The following is a 17,582-nucleotide window of genomic DNA, read 5'->3' as shown; positions in this document are numbered from 1 at the left end:
GCCCCCAAAGCTCAGCTCAAACGCCTCGAACAGCGTCCCCTCCTCCAGGGGCGCCCCCAGCAGCGCCCTCAGGCTGGTATGCTCTGCGGTATCAAGGTCCGCCAGGTCAGCAAACGTGACCTGGGCCCCCAGCAGCACCTTCCAGAACGGCGGCGCGACGGGCAGGTGGAGGGCCACCGCGCCGAGCGAGCCGCGGCGCGCGGCGGGCGGGAGGGAGCCGTCGGCGCCGGCGACGGCCGCGCTGCGGGCGCTCTCTATGAGGGCCTGTGGCAGGGCAAGGGGTGTGTTGGGTGCGGATGCATGGGGTTGGCACCACTTGCCATTTGCTGAGAGAGCGGGAGGGCAACTCTTGGGCCTCCTCTCGGCGGCCTGTCCCCACCCCCTCCAATGAAGCATGCAAGGGTGGTGTGCACTCCGCCCCAATCAATAACCTTCCGTCCGTCTCTCTAAAACCCCTGGCCGCCAGCCACACCCACCCACCTTGGCCATGAACTGGCCGAGCAGCTTGAACCTGCGCGCCTGCGCCGCGCCGCACTCGCCCGGCACAGGGTACAGCCGCCCGCCGCCGCCGCCGCCGCCGTCGCCGCCGCCGCCCACACGCCTGAACAGGCCCGCCGCGGGGCTGCACAGCTGCTGAGTCAGCGCAGAGATCAGGTCACGCGTCACGCCCCCGGCGTCCTGGGCCGCCTCGCCTGCAAAAGCGGCGCGGGGGTGATTGCTTGTGCAGACGCACGGACGCCGGGTGCATGCCGCAGTTCACGCAGCTGCCGCTGGACTGTTTGTGTTGCCGCAAGAGCGATATGTGCCCCCGGCCGCAACAGCTTACGCTCAGTGCAACACAGCCGCGGCTGCACCCAGCAGCCCCCTCGGACGTGGCGGCCCTTTTGACGCTTGTGTGTGCAACACATGGAGCCCGTGCGAACCGCCCACCCTCATAGGCGCAGCTCAAGGGCTGGTACAGGATGGAGGCCGCCCCCGCGCCGCGGCCCCCACAGCGGCCCATGGCTGCGAGCACGCCGGCGGCCACGTCAGCGCGGCAGACGCGCAGCTTGAACGTGGGGCGGTCGCGCGCCAGGCGCGACAGGTCCTGGAGCAGCTTGGCGCGCCTGTGAAACACCGCACGCGCGCACAGTGTGCGGGCACACGCGCACGTGTGTGTGTGTGTGTGTGTGTGTGTGTGTGCGGGGGGGGGGGCTAGCGTGTGTGCATACGATGGAGAGAAGTGTGCCGGTATCTCCGACGAGGCGGTTGGTCAGCCTCAACCAAGCACAGCACCACGTCGTATGCAAGGGGCCAGACAGCCTCCACAGCCGCAAGCCCCGAGTGGGTGTGCAGATGCACCACGGTGCGAAGTCAGGCGGAGACGGCTGACGGGGAAGACGTGCGCGGTGGACAGGGTGCACGCTCACGCGGCCGAGTGAGGCTCCAGCACCCACCTGGCCGGGAAGGTGGCGCGGAGCCACTCAGCCTCGACGCCGCTCAGCCTGTCCTCTAATGTGCTGCCCTCCGACGCCGCCGCGCGACGACGCGCGTCCGTGTGCAACTCATGGGACGCCCCACCCGCTGCCGCCGCCGCCGCCACCCTCGTCGGCGCGCAGGGGCCCGGCCGCCCCACCGTCGCGGGCGGTGCTTCGGAGGCGCGCGCGTGGGCCAGCAGCGACTCCAGCCGCGGCAGCACGTCCAGTTCTACGTCCCTCGCACTGCCTGGGGTTCATTGGGTGTGAAGGGTTTCAAGGTGCACGGGCATCGTTTCGGGTGGCGCAAGACGCGCATGAAAAGCCCCCGAGCATCAAGGCAAGAGCGGTGAGTCTTGGGGGTGAGTTGCAGAGGCGCGCCTGGCGCGTGTGACAGCAAAGGGCTGGGTGTGAACACAACCGCTTATGAGGGGGGCCAAGGGGTGCAGAGGCGCGGTATGAGGGCCGCTGGCGACGTGGGGGGTACCAGCTGGCTCACCATCAACCAGGGCCAGCCCCAGCTGCGCCAGCGGCGCCGCCAGGTGTTGCGACGCGTCGCGCCACGTGCGGGCGGCGCCAGGGCCGCGCGAGCACACGGCTGTGAGCGCATCGGGTGTGTGAGCCTGTGCGATTGCGCGGGTGGTTTGCATGCGCGGGGGTGTGGCGCTGAAGAGCAACATGACACAGAATGGGCACACACTACGGACACAATTAATCACACACATGCACACAAGCGTCCAAGCGTATGCTTGCAGACACACACACAGACAAACACACACACACATGTGCCGCAACGCAAATGTTGCGTACGTATGCACATTCGCTGCAGTAGCACACCAACACACACACACACACACGCACACACGCACGCACACACACCCACACACACACACGGACCCACTGTCGGCAGCGGGGCGCCCATCCGCTCACGCACCTCCTGCAGGGCCACGACCGCCCGGCGCGCCACACCCACGGCCGCCTCGGGCGCCGCTTGCTCTGTCAGCAGCTGCAGCAGCAGCACGCCCAGCGCTGGCAGGCCCGACGTGGCGAGGCGCAGCACTGCAGTGCCCTCCTGCTCCCCGTCCGACGCGCCGTCGCTGTTGCAAGTCCCAAAGCCGCCAAGGTGGCGCCGCCTGTCCGAAGGGACAGGCGTGGCCCAGGGGCCGTCGTCCTGTGGTGGGCAAGAAGCGTTGTGGGAACCAGGTGGTGCTCAAACACCTGAAGCTGTGACATCAGCAAAGCAATCAACATGTGTGGGGATTGACTGATGCAACGCGATGCTGGAAGTCGCCACGGGCGCCAGCTTCGCTCAACCCAGGGCGCACCTCGGCGGCGCACGCCTCGCCCTCCCCCTCTGGCAGCAGCTGCAGCAGCAGGGCCCTGACCAGCGACACCTTGGCGCCCGTGACCCGGCCGCCAGCACCGCCGCCGCCCCAGGCGCCTGCGAGCCATACGTCCGCCGCGCCAAAAGCAGGGCAGAACCTCAAGACACCGCGCGCCAGCCGAGTCGACGGCGCGGGCAACGCCGATCCCGCACAGGCTTCAGGTGCAGCCGTGGGCGCCATGCGGCCGCGCCAAGCCGGGGCTGCCGCCGAGCCCGCGGGAGGCGTGCGAGGCGATGAGGAAGGCGCTGCTTGTAGCCCCTCCCAGCCGTCGGCCGCACCAGGCGTCGCCGCTGAGGCGGCCTGGCGCAGCGCCCAGCTCGAGCTGAAGAATGAAGGCGCCGCCATGCACGCTAGAGCGCTCGCTGTGTCGCTTGCCACCGCGCACGCCTCCTGCCAGCTCAGCGGGGCACCCTTAGGCAGCGACAGGCGCTGCTCCAGGGTTTCTGAGCCGAAGCCCTCCTCAAGCAAAAGAAGGTATGATCGCGCAGCCGGCACCCCCTGCACCGCAACTGCCAGGCCGGCGGCTGCGCCTTGCACCTGCGGGCGCCCTCCGCTGGCAAGCTCGCCCACGCCACCAGGCGTCCCCTGAAGCCAGCAAGCAGAGAGCAGAGCCGTCGTCGACGGGTGGCGTTGCAGCACGCCGCTGCAGATGGAGCCTAGGGACGTGTACGGCGTCCCCGGAGGCAGCGGCAGGCACCACAGCCGCACAGGCGTGCTGCCCAGCACGCTGGATATCACCGCCGGCCCGCTCGCTCTGCTGCCATCGGCCTCTGGCCCACAATCCGCATTACTGGCGGCTGCCGGCGCGCTCGTGGCATTGCCCTTGAAAGCCGCCAGCACCGATGCCAGCGGCACGGCAGACAGCAGTGGGAGGCTCGCCACGGGCAGGCAGCAACCGGCCGTGCCCCTGGTGACGGCGGTCAGAGCAGCATCAAGCGGCAGGCCCAATGCCGCTGCTGCGGCAGCAAGCGTGCCGCGAGGCGCTGCTGCTACGCTGCCGCCACGGACTGCGCTACCCGCCTGCTGCTGCTGGTGCTGCTGCCCTTGCTGCTGCTGCTGCTGCTCCCGCTTCTCCTGCTCCTGGCCCGCCTCCAACATCACCACATCCAGCGCCGCGCTGCTGCCGCCCTCTGGTGCTGTGCATGCGCATGCGCTGTACTCAACTGTCTGCACTACGGCGGGCCAGCCGGCAGCGACATCCACGTGGAGCTGGGGCCGCCCCTGGCCCTTGCCTGACCCGCCGCAGGCGTCTTGGAGCCCTTTGGGGGAAGTTGCGGCCTCGGGGCCGGGCGAGAACCCCCGGGAAAAGTTGGCGATGCTGGCTGCGAAGGTGCGCTTGCGTGGCGTCAGGTGCGCCTGCACGGCCAGCCGCGGCGACGGCTGCGATGGCTGCGGCACGAGCAGCGCCTGAGGCCGCGGCACACGCATGCTCTGCTGGCCGGCAGGGTCGGAGCCAAGGCCGCGGCTAGGGGAACCCGGTTCTGCGTTCTCTGCCTCGTCAATTTCCCGCAGCCGCTGGCGGCAGGCGCTCAGCACGCGTGACGTGTGGCTCTGCCCGCCTTCGCCTGCAGCTGTGGCGCCCGCGCCATCAAATGGCGTGCTGAGGCGGCTGCGCTTGGCGGGGCTTGCCATTGTCAACGGCACACAGTCCTGTGGCATGGTAAGTGGCCTCGGTCGCGGCGCTGGCACGGGCGTTGCATTCGAGGCTTCTACGGGCCCGTGCGCTGCGGCCGCTGGCTGTGCCGTCCCAGGTGCCGGCGCAGCAACAGCTGTGGGACGGCTGTCGGCGTGGGCTGCACTGCTGCCGCCATCCTTCACCCTCAGCGCCTGCAAGTGCTGCTCTAGCTGCTCCACCTGTGGGTGGTGTGGGGATTCAACGCATACATTGCTCGAATTTTTGATGATACGCTTGAGTTTGAGGCATCGGGCATTCCAGGATGGAAGAGGCAAGTCTGCAAAACATCCAAGAGGTAGCGACCCATTGGGGGTATCCGCGCCGCACCTGGGCTTGCGCCACCTCCAGGCGTGCCTGCATCTCCTCGGACTGCTGCGCGTTCGACTCTCGCAAGAGTGCCGCTCCGCTGCCATAACCGTCCGCAAAAGCTCGCGCCCGCAGTGCCGCGACGCTCGCCCGCAGCTCCGCGCGACTGTAGGGCGGCAGGCGGCGCCCCAGCGAGAAGCCTCGCTCCAGCACCGAGCGGTCAAACGCGCGCTGCAGCGGCGCGGCGGGTGCTACCACGACATCTGCGCCCGCTGACGATGGCCGTCGTGAAAACATCGTGAGGGAGCCATCGACGACGGCGACCAGTCGGCCTGGTGAAAGGTGGGGGATTTTTTGGCATTACACCAGTGGTCTGGGCTGTCACGAGTGCAGTCCAGTGCAAGGCAGCCAAATGTTGTGCGCGCGCCAGCAGCACGGGCGGCAGGCATGCGCCATGCTGCTGCGCCATGCACCCTCCAATGCGGTCTCGCCGGCACTCGCGTGCGCATACCGGTGGGCGCCACCAGAGGCAGCAGGGCGGGGAGCTGGTCGCCGCTGGCGTCTGCGCCCACGATGACGACATCGAACGGCTGCGCGCCCTCGAGCACGTCTGGCAGCAACGCGTTGCCCGCCAGCACCTGCGCATGTGTTGCGCCGCCGGAGCGCATGCGTGGCATCGCGGGCCAACATCCTGTTTGAGAGCGGCTTCGTTTTTGCTCTGGCTGCATCCATGTGGTGAGCGATGTACCCCAGACATGTGCAAACAGAGAGACTCCCACCTGCACCGCGGCCCAGACGTCGTCCGCGCAGAGCTGCGGCCTTTCGTAAGCACCCGCCGCGCCGGCGGACGGCGTTGCTGCTGCGGTGCTTCGCGCGCAGCGCGCCAGCAGCTGCGCATGGCAGGCGGCCACGTCGGCGCATGTGAGGGGCGCCCTGACCGGGTCAGCCTCCACCACTGTGACGCTCCCATGGCTGCCCGCTAGGAAGGCGATAAGCGCTGTCACACGGGCTGCGCGTGTCGCAGCAAGGGAGGGGGGGGGGGTAGGGCCAAGATTGCAAGGCAGGCAGGGAAGGGGATGGGAGGCAGAAAGGCGCAGCTGGTCAGCTCGACACGCGTGCGGGGGTTGCGTTTCACCTGGTGAATCGACGCTGATGTGCAGGCAGCGCTCGCCGTGCTGGGGAAGGGCGCGTGCAGCTGCGGGGTGTTTCAAAAGCGCCATGCTGCCGCTGTTCGTGTCAGGCCCTGGCACATGCGCCATGGCGCGCTGCAGCAGCTGGCTGCTGGACGGCATGATGCTCAATGGTTCAAGGCACAGGGGTGGCAGAGTGCCTGCTGCCTACACTACATGCATGTTATCATCGGATGAAACCAAATAGAGATGTGGAGGATATGCCAGGGCGCCCGCGCCATCGGTGAGCGAGCTGACCGTGAAAAGCCAGATGGTGGCTCAATAAAATTGCATTTCGAGATGAATTTTGAATCCTAAAAAGGTACGTTTCGCGATTGATTTCGCAAATGAGTGAGTAATCGCAAAGTGATCTGGCGGGAAAGATGGCAACAACTATCCTGTCGAGTAACCAGTTATGTGAGTGCATTCGATATGTTGTTGTTGCAGAGCTGTCCCATTGCTGTTGTTGTGCAGTGTTCATCCTGCCCCGGCCTTGAAACACCGCTGCCGGCCGCTGCGCGTGCTCTGCTCTCAGCTCAGTACGCACATGAGAGGTATGTGAATTGCCGGATGCAATGCTGGCCTTGCAATTCTGCGGTGGTCATCAAATCAATCACACAAACAGCATTTTCGGCGCCTGTATGAAGATCTTGACTTCCTCAAGTGCTTCGCACATAGTCAACATCCCTGATGGCCCCCAACGTATTTGCTCTCTCTCATCCACCCGGCACAAATCACCAATACATCTTCAACATATATTCAAAATTTCTGAGGCACACTGTAACTTGTTGCATATTCTGCTATTACCAGGCAGCACGATGCCGCTGTGACATGTGCAAAAAAGCGCCCCAGTAGGGACCAGAGAACATGCTGGGCCGACGACATGCTCACAGCAGCCAGGTTGTTGCAACAGCCTGCTGCAATACAATCACAGCTGCCGCTGCAGAACTCCTCGTGCAGACCGTCACGCCGCACCAGCTTCGCATCGGCCGCAGGCGCGCGCCACCACCGGCCACGGGTCAGGCGAGGCCCAGAAGGTGCTTCACGCGGATCAGCAGAGAATCCTGGCATGAGCAGAATAGTCAGGCAGCGCTCAGCCATGCTGACTGTGAATGTGCCGAGTTTAGTGAAGATTGCCGCAAATGCGCTGCTGGATATCCGATCTGCAGACAAGGACGGAGCTGTGCACAGCTCGCCGTCTGCCCAGCGCATCGGCTGCCCCGCCAACCCCGAGGTTGACCCACCTGGTTGGGGTCATAAGGGGCATCCTTGCTGGGAATCTCCAGGACAGCAGGGATGGGCTGGCGTGACAGCGCATGGCGCGTGGCGGAGAAAAAGGAACGGGACAGCGCAGCGCACGTCAGTGGGGCCAGCGTTGAAGGTGCGCCTGCGACCAACGCGCCGGGGGACGCGGCGACGGGATCCTCCACGACCCCGCTGCCACAGAAACCGGCTGCAAGGGCTGCGTTGCCCGCGCGGCTGGCCGTTGTGGTCTGCTGCCACAGTCGCCACCACTGCCCTCTAGCCACACGTGCGCCCCCGCAGAGGCGTGCGGTGCCTCTGTGATGAATGCGACGCAACGCCTCTGTGATAAATGCGGCCGTGCCCAGCGCCGCTCCTGGCTGTGCAGGATGCGAACCCTCGCCGCACCTTATTGTGGTTCGCAATCACGTGGCGGATCATGTTGGCAATCGGCTGCGAAATCAGGATGATTGCGATGTCGTCCCGCGCAGAAAACTCCTTGAAGCTCGTCTCGATGTGGCGCACGGTGGTCTTCCCGTCCACAATGAGAAAGTTGGTGCGCTTTCGGAGGTCGACGTCGCCGACGCCGGCCAGCAGGAAGCCCGTGATCGTGTCCTCATCCGCAATGACCGCCACCAGCGCTCCCTCCTCGGACACAGCGCGTGCCATGCCGCTTGCGGGCGCCGAGCTCGACGGCCCCGCCTCTGGCCGCTCGCACGGTACGCTCTGCCGCTGCTGCTCCTGCCGTTGCTGTCTCGCGCCAACGATCGGGATGCTGCACACAGCGAGTAGAGCAGATAATATTTACGCCCTCTCAAACGAAGCTCGCGCACACTAGGGCTGCGTGGAGCGCTGCAAATGCAAGATCACCATTCAAGGGTTTCTGCTGGAGGGACGCTGAGGTATATACGAGCAAAAATCAGTTCAGTCCAAAGTATACAAGCAGCATCGACACCGTTATTAGGCCCGAAAAGCATTGCGTCAGCTTCAAGGAGAAGTGCAAAGTCCACGCGGGACTTCGATCGCGGTCATTCACACCGCACTTGTCATCATCGACGTGAAACACCGAATATCTCTGGTTTGCGCTGGCCCTTGCATAATATCAAACGAAGACCGAAATCTTGGCAGCATCCAGCAACGGCATGCACTCGCTAGCTAAGCCAACAGGGATGATGAAGGCGCGAGCAAGCAGCAGCAGCGGCGCGGGACGGTGCTGGAGCCGGCGGAGAGCATGCAGCGCAGCGTGCGTGGCGCAGCCAGTCGTCAAGGTGTGTGTTGGCCACTTCGGCGCTGACCTGGGGCACTGGTCCCGGAATAAGCAGGCACGTTTCCTTGAGGAAACTTCAACCACGTATACCGAATGCACGCGCTGAGCACCCATGCTGCCACAGCCAGCCATCCTGGACTACACAGGAACGCCCGCACCGACTGAGTGCCGCTGCCTCTGCAACCTCCAGGACCCATTCGCGGAGAAGACAGTGTACAATGACAACGCCATAGACAAATTCTTTATCAAGCTTTACTCACAGAAGATGGCCGACCAGCTGACGGGTGCTCCTTATGGGGGTGAAGCGGGAGCGGTTCTCAGGGGTTGACCACCCGGACAGTGCCTCCGGCTTCGGGCGGCGCGGCTGGGGTGCAGGGGCTTCGGGGCGGCTGTGGGGTGGGAACCCATGTGGGTCGTTGAACACCAAATGGTGATTCATTGCAGCTGTATAAAAAACAGACCAGGGAAGTTGTAGATTGCTGCTTTCACAGTCACCTTGCCAACTGGGTCTGGCCACCCCGACCCGCGCCCCCATCAAGCAGCCCTTTCCCCACCATCATCATGCTCCACGGACCCATGCCTGCGTGCGCACATCCAGGCGTGCCAGTCCCTGAGGAGGCGCAGTACGACGACTTTGTGCGCATCTCGAAGGAGATCATGCGCGGCCGCAGCGCGGTGAAGCAGCGCGAGGTCGTGCGGGAGGTGCTGCGGTCGCTGATGCCGCGAGAGGCGCCTGGCGCTTTCAGGTGGGACGAATGTGTGTGTATATGTATGTGCATGAGATCGTGCGCGCATGCGTGTGTGTCCGTGAGTGTGCATGTGGCTGCGTAAGTGTAGATGTGAGCGCGCACGTAGGTGTGACACGGTCTGGGCCCGATGTCTCGAGGGGGACAGGCTGAGGCGGAGGGGCCAGTTTGCGCGCGGAAGCGAGCAAGGATTCGGGTGATGGTAGCTCAGAGCGCCGTTGGCAGGCGCCTCCTCCTTTACCTGAAGTTCTTCTGCCAAAAGCACGTATTTCGCCAAAAGTATGAAGATGCATGTGATGTAGTACACCTGTGTTTCCCCGTCATCTGCTCTCTCACCTTTGCTCTATCACTCTGTGTCTCTCTCATTACACACACACACACACACACATACACACCGGCATGCACACACACACACTCGCATGTGTGCATGCACCCAGGCGGCTGTTCCCCCCGACCCAGTGGTCTGCTGAGTTCAACGCGCTCATAGCCAGCGTGGCCTTCTTCTGGCTCGTGGGCGAGAGCGAGCTGCGGGAGGCGGACGTGCAGGTGGCGGAGGACAAGGTGCGGCGGCAGAAGAGCCTGGTCTACATCAAAAAGTGCCGCTACCTGGAGGCCAGCGGATGCGTCGGGATGTGCACCAAGTGAGGCGGCGGTGGACCCCGGGGGGCACGCGTGGTGGGGGCAGGGTGAGAGATGGGTGGCGGAGATGTGTGCAGGGTGCCTGCTTGGCGCCGGCCCTCGAAGGCCTCAGGAAAGTTTGGTCCTATAAGACACCGCCTGTATCATCTGCTGCTGTCGTTTCACGCATCCCCCCTTGGCACCCACGCCCCATCTCTGCCTCCTGCCTCCCATCAACAGCATGTGCAAGGTGCGTCGCTGCATGAGCGTGCAGCGCAGCGATGTGGGCCTTGCCCTGCCTTGACTCGCTTCGCAGCCGCTGGACGAGGTGTAAAGTGCTGCCTTTGCTGCCCCTTAATGGGCACCTTGTTGGCATGTGCTGTGTACATCGCCAGCAGGGTACACGTGGTGCTGAAATGATTCATGCACAATGCTTGCATGAATTACAGTGTCACCTGCCCTCCCCACCCAACCACCACCCAAATTTGGAATCTTGCAGGTCCCAACCCAGGCCTACTTCACGGAGGAATTTGGGCTGCCCCTCACCATGAAACCCAATTTTGAGGTGCGTTTGTGCGGAATTATTCGACTATTATAACCCTAGGGCTGGCTCCCCTGTGTTCAGTTGTGCTGAGGGTCTGTGCGCACCGCTCCGCGGCCTGCCCTCGCCGTCGTCGGTGGCTGGTCGGTAGTTGGTGCTAGCACCTGCTTCTTTACCCACACCACTTGCAGGGTTAGGCAGAACAGTTACAATGCGCCGCACATTTGTGACTGCTGGCAAGTTGCTGCGGCGCTCTGGAGTGCCACCCCAACTGCCCCCCAACTGGACGCCAATCACACTCTCCGTAGGATCTGTCATGCGAGATGATCTTTGGCCAGGCGCCGCCGCCGCTAGAGCAGGATCCCGTCTACACACAGCCCTGCTTTGTGCCACAGTGCAGCCTCGCAAAACAACTGGAGACGTGTCCCAAGGTTGACACTGAGCGTCCCAAGTGAGTGACCCGATACAACAAGAAGAGGGACCAATGTCAAGGCGGCTGTCACTCTCGCTCCCGGTCTTGCAGGCTTTGAACCGTCCCCCCGTGTTGCTGATTGTTCACAGACTGCCTTTCCGCACGATTTTGTTTCGTACGATTTTGTATCGTGGAGCGTCCTCGCGGGGCATTTGTGTTTACCCCAAGGTTATCTGTGCTGGCACAGCGGCGTGTAGGACTCGTTCTTCCAAGTGATTCGCGCACATAACTGTACATTGATTGAGTGCGGTCCCGTCGTCCAGGCCAAATTGCCGGTCTTTGGATTTCGATCTCTCGAGGCCAGCGGTAACACATTTACTGCAGGCCAGCCAAACGGGATGGAGGGACGCTGTCGAGGTCGACTCTTAGTCCCAGCAGCCGCTGCTGCTATCCTGGTGCTTCTCGCCGTCGCGCTGGTGACAGACAGGCAAAGCGGTGCAGTTGAAATCAGAGCAGCGCCTCCTCCCGCTGGGCACGACGAATCCTCGAAGCGCGCCCTACAGCAGGCAGAGGTCCCGCCTCCAGAGCTGTCAACATCACCGGAGCCACAAAATCAGCAAGAAAACTTGCCACAGCCACAGCAACAGCCAGGCGGTGCAGCGGGTGGCGGGGAGGGGGCAGCGCCTCCCACATCGTCAGCCGCAGGACCCACACCCAGTGTGACGCCGGGGGCCGAAGCTCCGTCGCCTGGCGTTGCAGCGGCTGGAGGCGCACCCGCCCCACCTGCTCCCGCAGTGGCCGGCAGCGGTCATGACGTCAACCTGACGCTGCAGCCGACGGGCGTGGCACTGACATTGGATGAGGTGTGGGGTGGCAGGAGCATGGGGACGCTCGCACAGACTAAACTGAGTGTGGCCGCCAAGTTGCCGCCGGGTCCTGAACGCACGCCACACAACAGCCCGCTCTGCTGGCTCATGGGGCCAGTGTTTCAACGCCAGTGTTTTGGAAGTGTGCAGGGGCTGTACATCGCGTGGCGACGAAAGACACTGCGCTGCATTTGCACACGGCCATCTGTCACCTTCCTGCGGCTGTCAATCTGGCTTGCCTCTCAAGCCTCACCAGCCAGCGAAAATCCAACGTTGAGACCCGGTGGCATTTGCACCACCCCACAACCACCGCAGGCGCTGTCCCTGGGCGTGAGCGACCGCTGCATCGCCAGCGGCGCGCGCCTGTTCGGCGGCTGCAGCGTGGAGATCGCCCAGGCGCAGCGCGCCTTCAACCTGCGGGGCGACGTGCTCACCGGGTGAGCACTGCAAGCATGCGCGTGCGCGCATGAGCCGCAGGCGGGCGCGCGTGTCTGTTCGCGCAAAGGAGCGAGATGAGCCCCCTCATCAAGCTGGCTTGCATTTCCCAGCCACCGGTAGCACGTACGCTCCTCCATTCTGATATATCGGGGCGTGAAAAGCTGTATCTGCGTGCATGCAGCGAGAGGCGCCCGTGTGCAGCAACAATTCTGAAATCGCTCGCCATCCGCCGCATTGCTCTCTGGCTGCGACAGTCGCAACTACACGAGCGTGCTGATGTCTCACGGCGTCCCGCGGCCGGAGGTGGAGCAATACATTCGCACGCAGGTCGGTGTGCCTCTCACACCACGTCCAGCAGTGCAGCGCAGCCCTGGGACTGCGCTGTGCTGCACGCAGACACAGACCCCACCACCGCTTCTTGACCCCGCAGCCAGCGGCTTTATTGACGCCGTGGAAGTTGGCGTGCTCGGCAAGTGACCTGCCAGCGTTGCGGCGCACAGCTCACCCGACCACTAACCCCCTGGCAACAACCTTGTCGGCATTTGTACAGCTGAGCTTCTCCGCAGGCTGCTGCCGCGACGCGTGCCGCTTCAGCTACTACCTCTGCGGCTGCGAGGGCGGCGTCTTGACTCTGGCCATGCGGCTGGTGGGGGACGAGACGATCTTTGCCGTGCTGCTGCAGCAGATGGGGCTCGCGTGCGGTGAGCAGCGCGCAGGAATTCACGCCAGCAGGCTGTATGGAAAGTGCGGCAAGGTGGGAAACCGGGTGGGTCGCAGTACACCATGTGCTGATGGCGCCGCTGGAGGCCCGCCACGAGTAAAAGCGCACCAGGCGCGGCGTGCGGCGCTTCCAGAGTCATGGCGGCCCGCGTACGCTGACCTGGAGCATGGGCAGTCGTCCGATGTGTGCAAATGTGGCAGGCGGCGGCGGCACAGGACAAGAAGAGCTGGCCCGCGTCCTGGGTCGTCCCGGCCGTAGGCTCTTGCCGCAGCCCTTGCGCTGGAGCGGCACCTGCCGTAACCCTTTGCCCTGACCATATTAGGCACATACTCGATCCGCAACGCCCGCCACCCCGGCAGGCTTTTCCCCAATACTGAGGGACGCCTGCCCGAGCCCGAACAACGGCGCGGTGCAGCGGAGCCTCGAGATGCGCCTGCAGACCTGCGCCAACTTGCAAGGCTCTGGCACGGGCACCGACGCCGCCCAGGCGGCGGCGGGAGTGGCGGGCGTCACAGCCGGCCAGCCCGCTGGGCTGCCGACCGCGGGGGGCCCTTCCCCAGCCTTGCCTCCGGCGCCACCTGGGATGGAGGCGCCGCCCTCAATGGTCCTGCCAGGCGGCGATTTGCCTCCAGGCGACCAGCATGCGCCTGCGGCGTCGCTATCCCAACCGCTGCAAGGTAGCGCCTCGGCGCCCCCGTCCAATAAATCCCAGGGACATCTCCTCACGCCAGGCGCCCCGGCCGCGGCGGCACAGCAGGTGGCACAGACTGAGCCACCGCCACCGGCTGCTCAACAGCAGCTGCCGGCCCCTCCCCGGCCGGCGGGCCATCGATGAGAGCGGTCACAGGAGATTGACAGCATCATCAGCATCAGCAGCAGCAGCATCAGCAGCAGCAGCAGCAGCAGCAGCAGCAGCAGCAGCAGCAGCAGCAGTAGCAGCAGCACGTGCTGCTGTTACAAGTGCTGCTGCTACCATGCAGGATCTGTGCTTGGAAGCACTGCCTTGAAGCGACACACGCCACCAATGTGCACTCCTTGCGGCGCGCTGCGCTGTGCCGTCTGGCCTGAGCCGGCAGCCTGTACATATGACACAATGGGCTGCCCACAGCACGAGCTGTGCATCTTGGTCTAGTTGCCGGCCACTTTTGCAAATGCCAGCACAAGATTGCGCCACAGCGACGCACTCCTGCACCGCGGCTTGGTGTTGGGGGCGCTGCGCCCGCCACGCTTTTCACCGTGAGTGAGTGAGGAGGCGCGCTGTGCATCACCGCAGCAGCCCTCGGATCTGGTTGATAACGAGGGTTCTGTGCTCGCGATCGCCCCTCTCTTGCATGAGCAAGCACAAAGCATCTGGTTGACGTGGAGATGCACACACGAGTTACAGGCCCATCTACTCTGAACGTGTACCTAATCACATGAAAGCAAAGGCCCCGATGCTGCAGCCCAGCTCAGCGTGCGAGGGGCCTGCGGCGGCGACCTTAGATTAGGCGGGCAGGTGGGTTTCCCGATGACAGTGGCAGGGCGGTCAACAAATGCGAGTGTGCTACGTGTGCTGGCTGGGGCAGGTGCACCAAAGGGGTGAACGCCTACAAGGCAAGAGGCTTGCCGGTTGCATTGCAGCGCTGATATTGATGCGGCAAAAGTTGGCAGCCCTGGCTACCCTGGGCAGGGGGTCAGGGCCGGCCCGGTTCAAAACTGGCAGCAGGGGCACACTGACGGACAAGGGAGGCACAAATGGAGTTGCCCCATGGTGCGACGCATTGCAAGGAAGCAGGGGTGTATCCTGCTATCTGCACCCAGACTTCAAGCAGCTCGCCTGGGTGCGGTGCGGTTGGCGGGCAGCACAAACATGCACCTTCAAGTAGCTAGGCTGAAGCTGATGAGAAGCTTTTTGCATCTTGCGTTGATGCAGCAGCGCGGCTGCAAAAAGCAGCACTGCAGGTCCACCCAAAAGCACAGAAGTCTGGGATGTGTTCAAGACTCAACGGAGCCATGACGGGGGCCCAGGCTGCATTCTGTTGGGGATGGAGGATTCCACGGCCAGCCAGCTAAGGGGGACGGGGAACACCTAGCAGGAAAGCACCGACACAGCCAGGCAGCCACCTGCGCGCAACAGCGCCTGCCTCCTCCCACCGCAGCCGCTGTGCAGGCATGCGCGTGGCAGGATGGCAGCTTGGCGCTGCCGGTGCCTGCAGGATGGCCGCTTGTCTGTCCACAGTGGGACGTCCCGCTTGGGGCAGCGAACGCCAGCGGGCAGCAAGCGCCTGCCTTTAACGGTGTGGACTGTGGTGATGTCAGAGGGCGATGCCGACGTTGCGGGCCTTGAGGTATTTGGAGATCTGCGAGAGCGTCCAGTGCACATGGATAAGTTGTGGATGGATGATAATGTGATGTATGGGTGGAATCTGTGGGAGATGAGGCGGTTTGGGTGGGTGGGGTGGATTGAGAGAGTAGGGTGTTGCAGAGAAAGTGTGTGGGTGCACCAAGATATTGTACCTGGGGCGGGGTCATCAGGCCGCTTCCCTGCTGCAAACCAACAACCGCCACCCCTCGACCCCGCGTCGCTCCGCTGCCCGCCTGCCACCCCTGGCCGCCCAGCGGCCCCCGGACTCGGCGCCCCCAGCGCGCCTTGACGGCGTAGCTCTTCTCGCGCCTCTTGGGGTCTGCGTACCAACGCTCCAGGTCGATCCAATCGCCAGTGAACTGGGGGTGGGGTGGGGGTGGGACGGCGGCGGTTGGTGGAAGGGGGGGGGGTGCACAGATTGTGGCAGAATGTAGCAGTAGAAAGTTGGTGGGCGCATGCTCAAACAGTGGGAGGGCAAACGGCTGAGGCTGCGTGAGCAGCGGCAGCCTTGTGCTTTGCAGCTATTGCGGGGCGCACTGCAAATTCAATTCAGGGGCAAGCGCGCTGCACGGCACCGGCTGCACCAACGTGGGGTGTTCATCGCACCCGCCACCCCCTCGACAGATCTTGTGAACACCACTCCTGACGCCGGCCCAAGCCGTCCCACGTAGCCCCGACCGCCCCCTCCCCTCAAAAACCATGCGCCGGCCGTGCAGCAGCGCGGCGCCGACCCGCCACCCCCGGGGCCCCTGCCTGCCCCCGGCCCCGTGTGTATGTGCCGCCCCTCACGCTGATGGAGCCCTGGTGCAGTGTCGACAGGTTGACGTCCTCGCGCTCCTCCTTCTGGGTGCCCAGGCTGTAGGTCAGAACGTGGATCCTGGGGGTTGGGTGGTGGTGGGTGGAGCATGTGAGAGGGTCATGCGCCCGTCAGCGTGTGCGAATGTGTGTGCGTGCGTGCACACGCGCGCCCGCAAATGTGTGTGTGCGCGTGTGTGCGTGCGTGCATGAGTGTGTGTGTGCGCGCGCGCGCGTGTGTGTGTGTACGAGGTGTGTGTATGCGTGCGTGCGTGCGTGCGTGCGTGTGTGTGCGCACGCGCATGTGTGTGTGTGTGTGCGCGCGCGTGCTTGCATGTGCGTGTTGTGTTGGTGCACGTAAGAGTATGTATGTGTGTGCATGCAAATGCATGGACACGCACATGCACCATGGCACAGCGCATGCTGAAACAGGGCGATTTGGGCCAAGGATACTGAGTACTTTGGTGCTGATTGTCGTGCACCTCTCTCCTCTCCATTTGTGACTCAACCCCTTCTAGGCCGCGTTCTCCCAGAGGTGATTGGGGCCCTCACCACACCAGGCAATGCTCACGCCAAGGCCTCAGCCCACCACATCCATCGTAATCCGTGCAGCCAGTCTCACGCCCTCCCCCAAAACCCCCTCAACAGCACCACCCAGAACACATCACCACCCTCGTCGCAGCGCCACCCTCCCTCACTTGAGCACGGGGTCGTAGTCAGTGACGACCGCCATGAACCAGGGGTCCCCCTTGTTCTTGGCCGCGTCGTCGGGCCAGTAGCGCTTGACCTGTCAGACGTGTGAGCATGCGAGCTCGTGTGCAGTTGCATGTGTGTGTGTGTGTGAGTGTGTGTGTGTGTGTGTGTTTGTGTGCGCGCGCGTGTGTGTGTGCGCGCGTGTGTGTGTGTGTTCGCATGCGTGCATGCGCGCTCGCATGTGCATGTTTGTGTGTCCGAGTGTGTGTGTAAAAGTGTGTGTGTGTGCGTGTGCGTGTGTGTGCGTGTGTGTGTGCGCATGCGTGCATGCACGCTCGCATGTGCATGTTTGTGTGTCCGAGTGTGTGTGTAAAAGTGAGTGTGTGTGTGTGCGTGTGCGTGTGTGTGCGTGTGCGTATGCGTATGCGTGTCAAAAGAGGACGCAAATCAGGTTGGCCAAGCCGCTGCGAGCCAAACGCGGGACGGCGCCAAGCACGGCCACAGGCGGGCGGCGGCCGTGTGCAAGCCTGTTTCGCTGAGCCCCGAGCCTGCCTACCTTCCTGCCGACCATGGCCTCCGCCTTAGTCACCCCCTCAAACACCTTGAGGTCTGCACTGGCCCCAGCAGTCTGCGGGTTGGGGGGGGGGGGTAAGGCGTTGCAGTTGAGGGGTGGTTGAACCAAATTGAAGGTGGGTGTGGCGATGGTGATCAGCGATCCCAGCAGCAGGGCGGAGTGCTTGGATGGCGGTAGGCGCGTCGCGGCTGGTCGGCTGACCAGGGCTGCGCAGGAGGCACTGTGTGTGCAGCTGGCTGCCCCGTGTACAGCGTGTGTGTGTTGCGGACTCCCACGAGCGCCCCTCCAGCGAACCTTGGCCTTTTTGCTGCCGCCGCCGCCGCCAGAGTCCGAAGA

The 17,582-nt window shown here is 64.0% G+C and overlaps 4 protein-coding genes across 4 annotated transcripts in view; 1 reads left to right on the top strand and 3 right to left on the bottom strand.

Annotated features, from left to right (window-relative positions):
* The window catches only part of MNEG_5734 (hypothetical protein), a gene marked incomplete at both ends in the record, with an annotated part of 3,920 nt that extends 736 nt beyond the window's left edge, over positions 1-3,184 (bottom strand). The window contains 8 exons of the mRNA XM_014045793.1: positions 121-264; positions 481-692; positions 931-1,106; positions 1,437-1,704; positions 1,954-2,077; positions 2,389-2,625; positions 2,780-2,895; positions 3,118-3,184. Of these exons, the coding sequence (XP_013901247.1) occupies positions 121-264; positions 481-692; positions 931-1,106; positions 1,437-1,704; positions 1,954-2,077; positions 2,389-2,625; positions 2,780-2,895; positions 3,118-3,184 (1,344 nt within the window). The remainder of the gene's footprint in view (positions 1-120; positions 265-480; positions 693-930; positions 1,107-1,436; positions 1,705-1,953; positions 2,078-2,388; positions 2,626-2,779; positions 2,896-3,117) is intronic.
* A 3,824-nt stretch (positions 3,185-7,008) lies between these two features.
* MNEG_5733 (V-type H+-transporting ATPase subunit F) lies at positions 7,009-7,900 on the bottom strand (the record flags this gene model as incomplete). Its single annotated transcript, XM_014045792.1, has 3 exons — positions 7,009-7,053; positions 7,234-7,290; positions 7,640-7,900. 3 exons carry the CDS (start codon positions 7,898-7,900, stop codon positions 7,009-7,011), a joined length of 363 nt encoding a protein of 120 aa, XP_013901246.1.
* Positions 7,901-9,074: 1,174 nt separating this feature from the next.
* MNEG_5732 (hypothetical protein) lies at positions 9,075-12,122 on the top strand (the record flags this gene model as incomplete). Its single annotated transcript, XM_014045791.1, has 7 exons — positions 9,075-9,244; positions 9,682-9,885; positions 10,103-10,112; positions 10,362-10,427; positions 10,712-10,854; positions 11,534-11,678; positions 11,997-12,122. 7 exons carry the CDS (start codon positions 9,075-9,077, stop codon positions 12,120-12,122), a joined length of 864 nt encoding a protein of 287 aa, XP_013901245.1.
* A 3,012-nt stretch (positions 12,123-15,134) lies between these two features.
* On the bottom strand, positions 15,135-17,243 carry MNEG_5731 (hypothetical protein; the record flags this gene model as incomplete). The annotated part of the gene is made up of 5 exons (XM_014045790.1): positions 15,135-15,179; positions 15,337-15,543; positions 15,974-16,061; positions 16,678-16,766; positions 17,229-17,243. The coding sequence occupies 5 exons, from the start codon at positions 17,241-17,243 to the stop codon at positions 15,135-15,137; spliced, it is 444 nt and encodes a 147-aa protein (XP_013901244.1).
* Positions 17,244-17,582: the final 339 nt, after the last annotated feature.

Source organism: Monoraphidium neglectum, assembly GCF_000611645.1.
Source record: "Monoraphidium neglectum strain SAG 48.87 unplaced genomic scaffold scaffold00874, whole genome shotgun sequence".
Taxonomy (NCBI): domain Eukaryota; kingdom Viridiplantae; phylum Chlorophyta; class Chlorophyceae; order Sphaeropleales; family Selenastraceae; genus Monoraphidium; species Monoraphidium neglectum.
The sequence above is the reverse complement of the archived record's forward strand: the minus strand, read 5'-3'. Positions and strand labels throughout refer to the sequence as shown.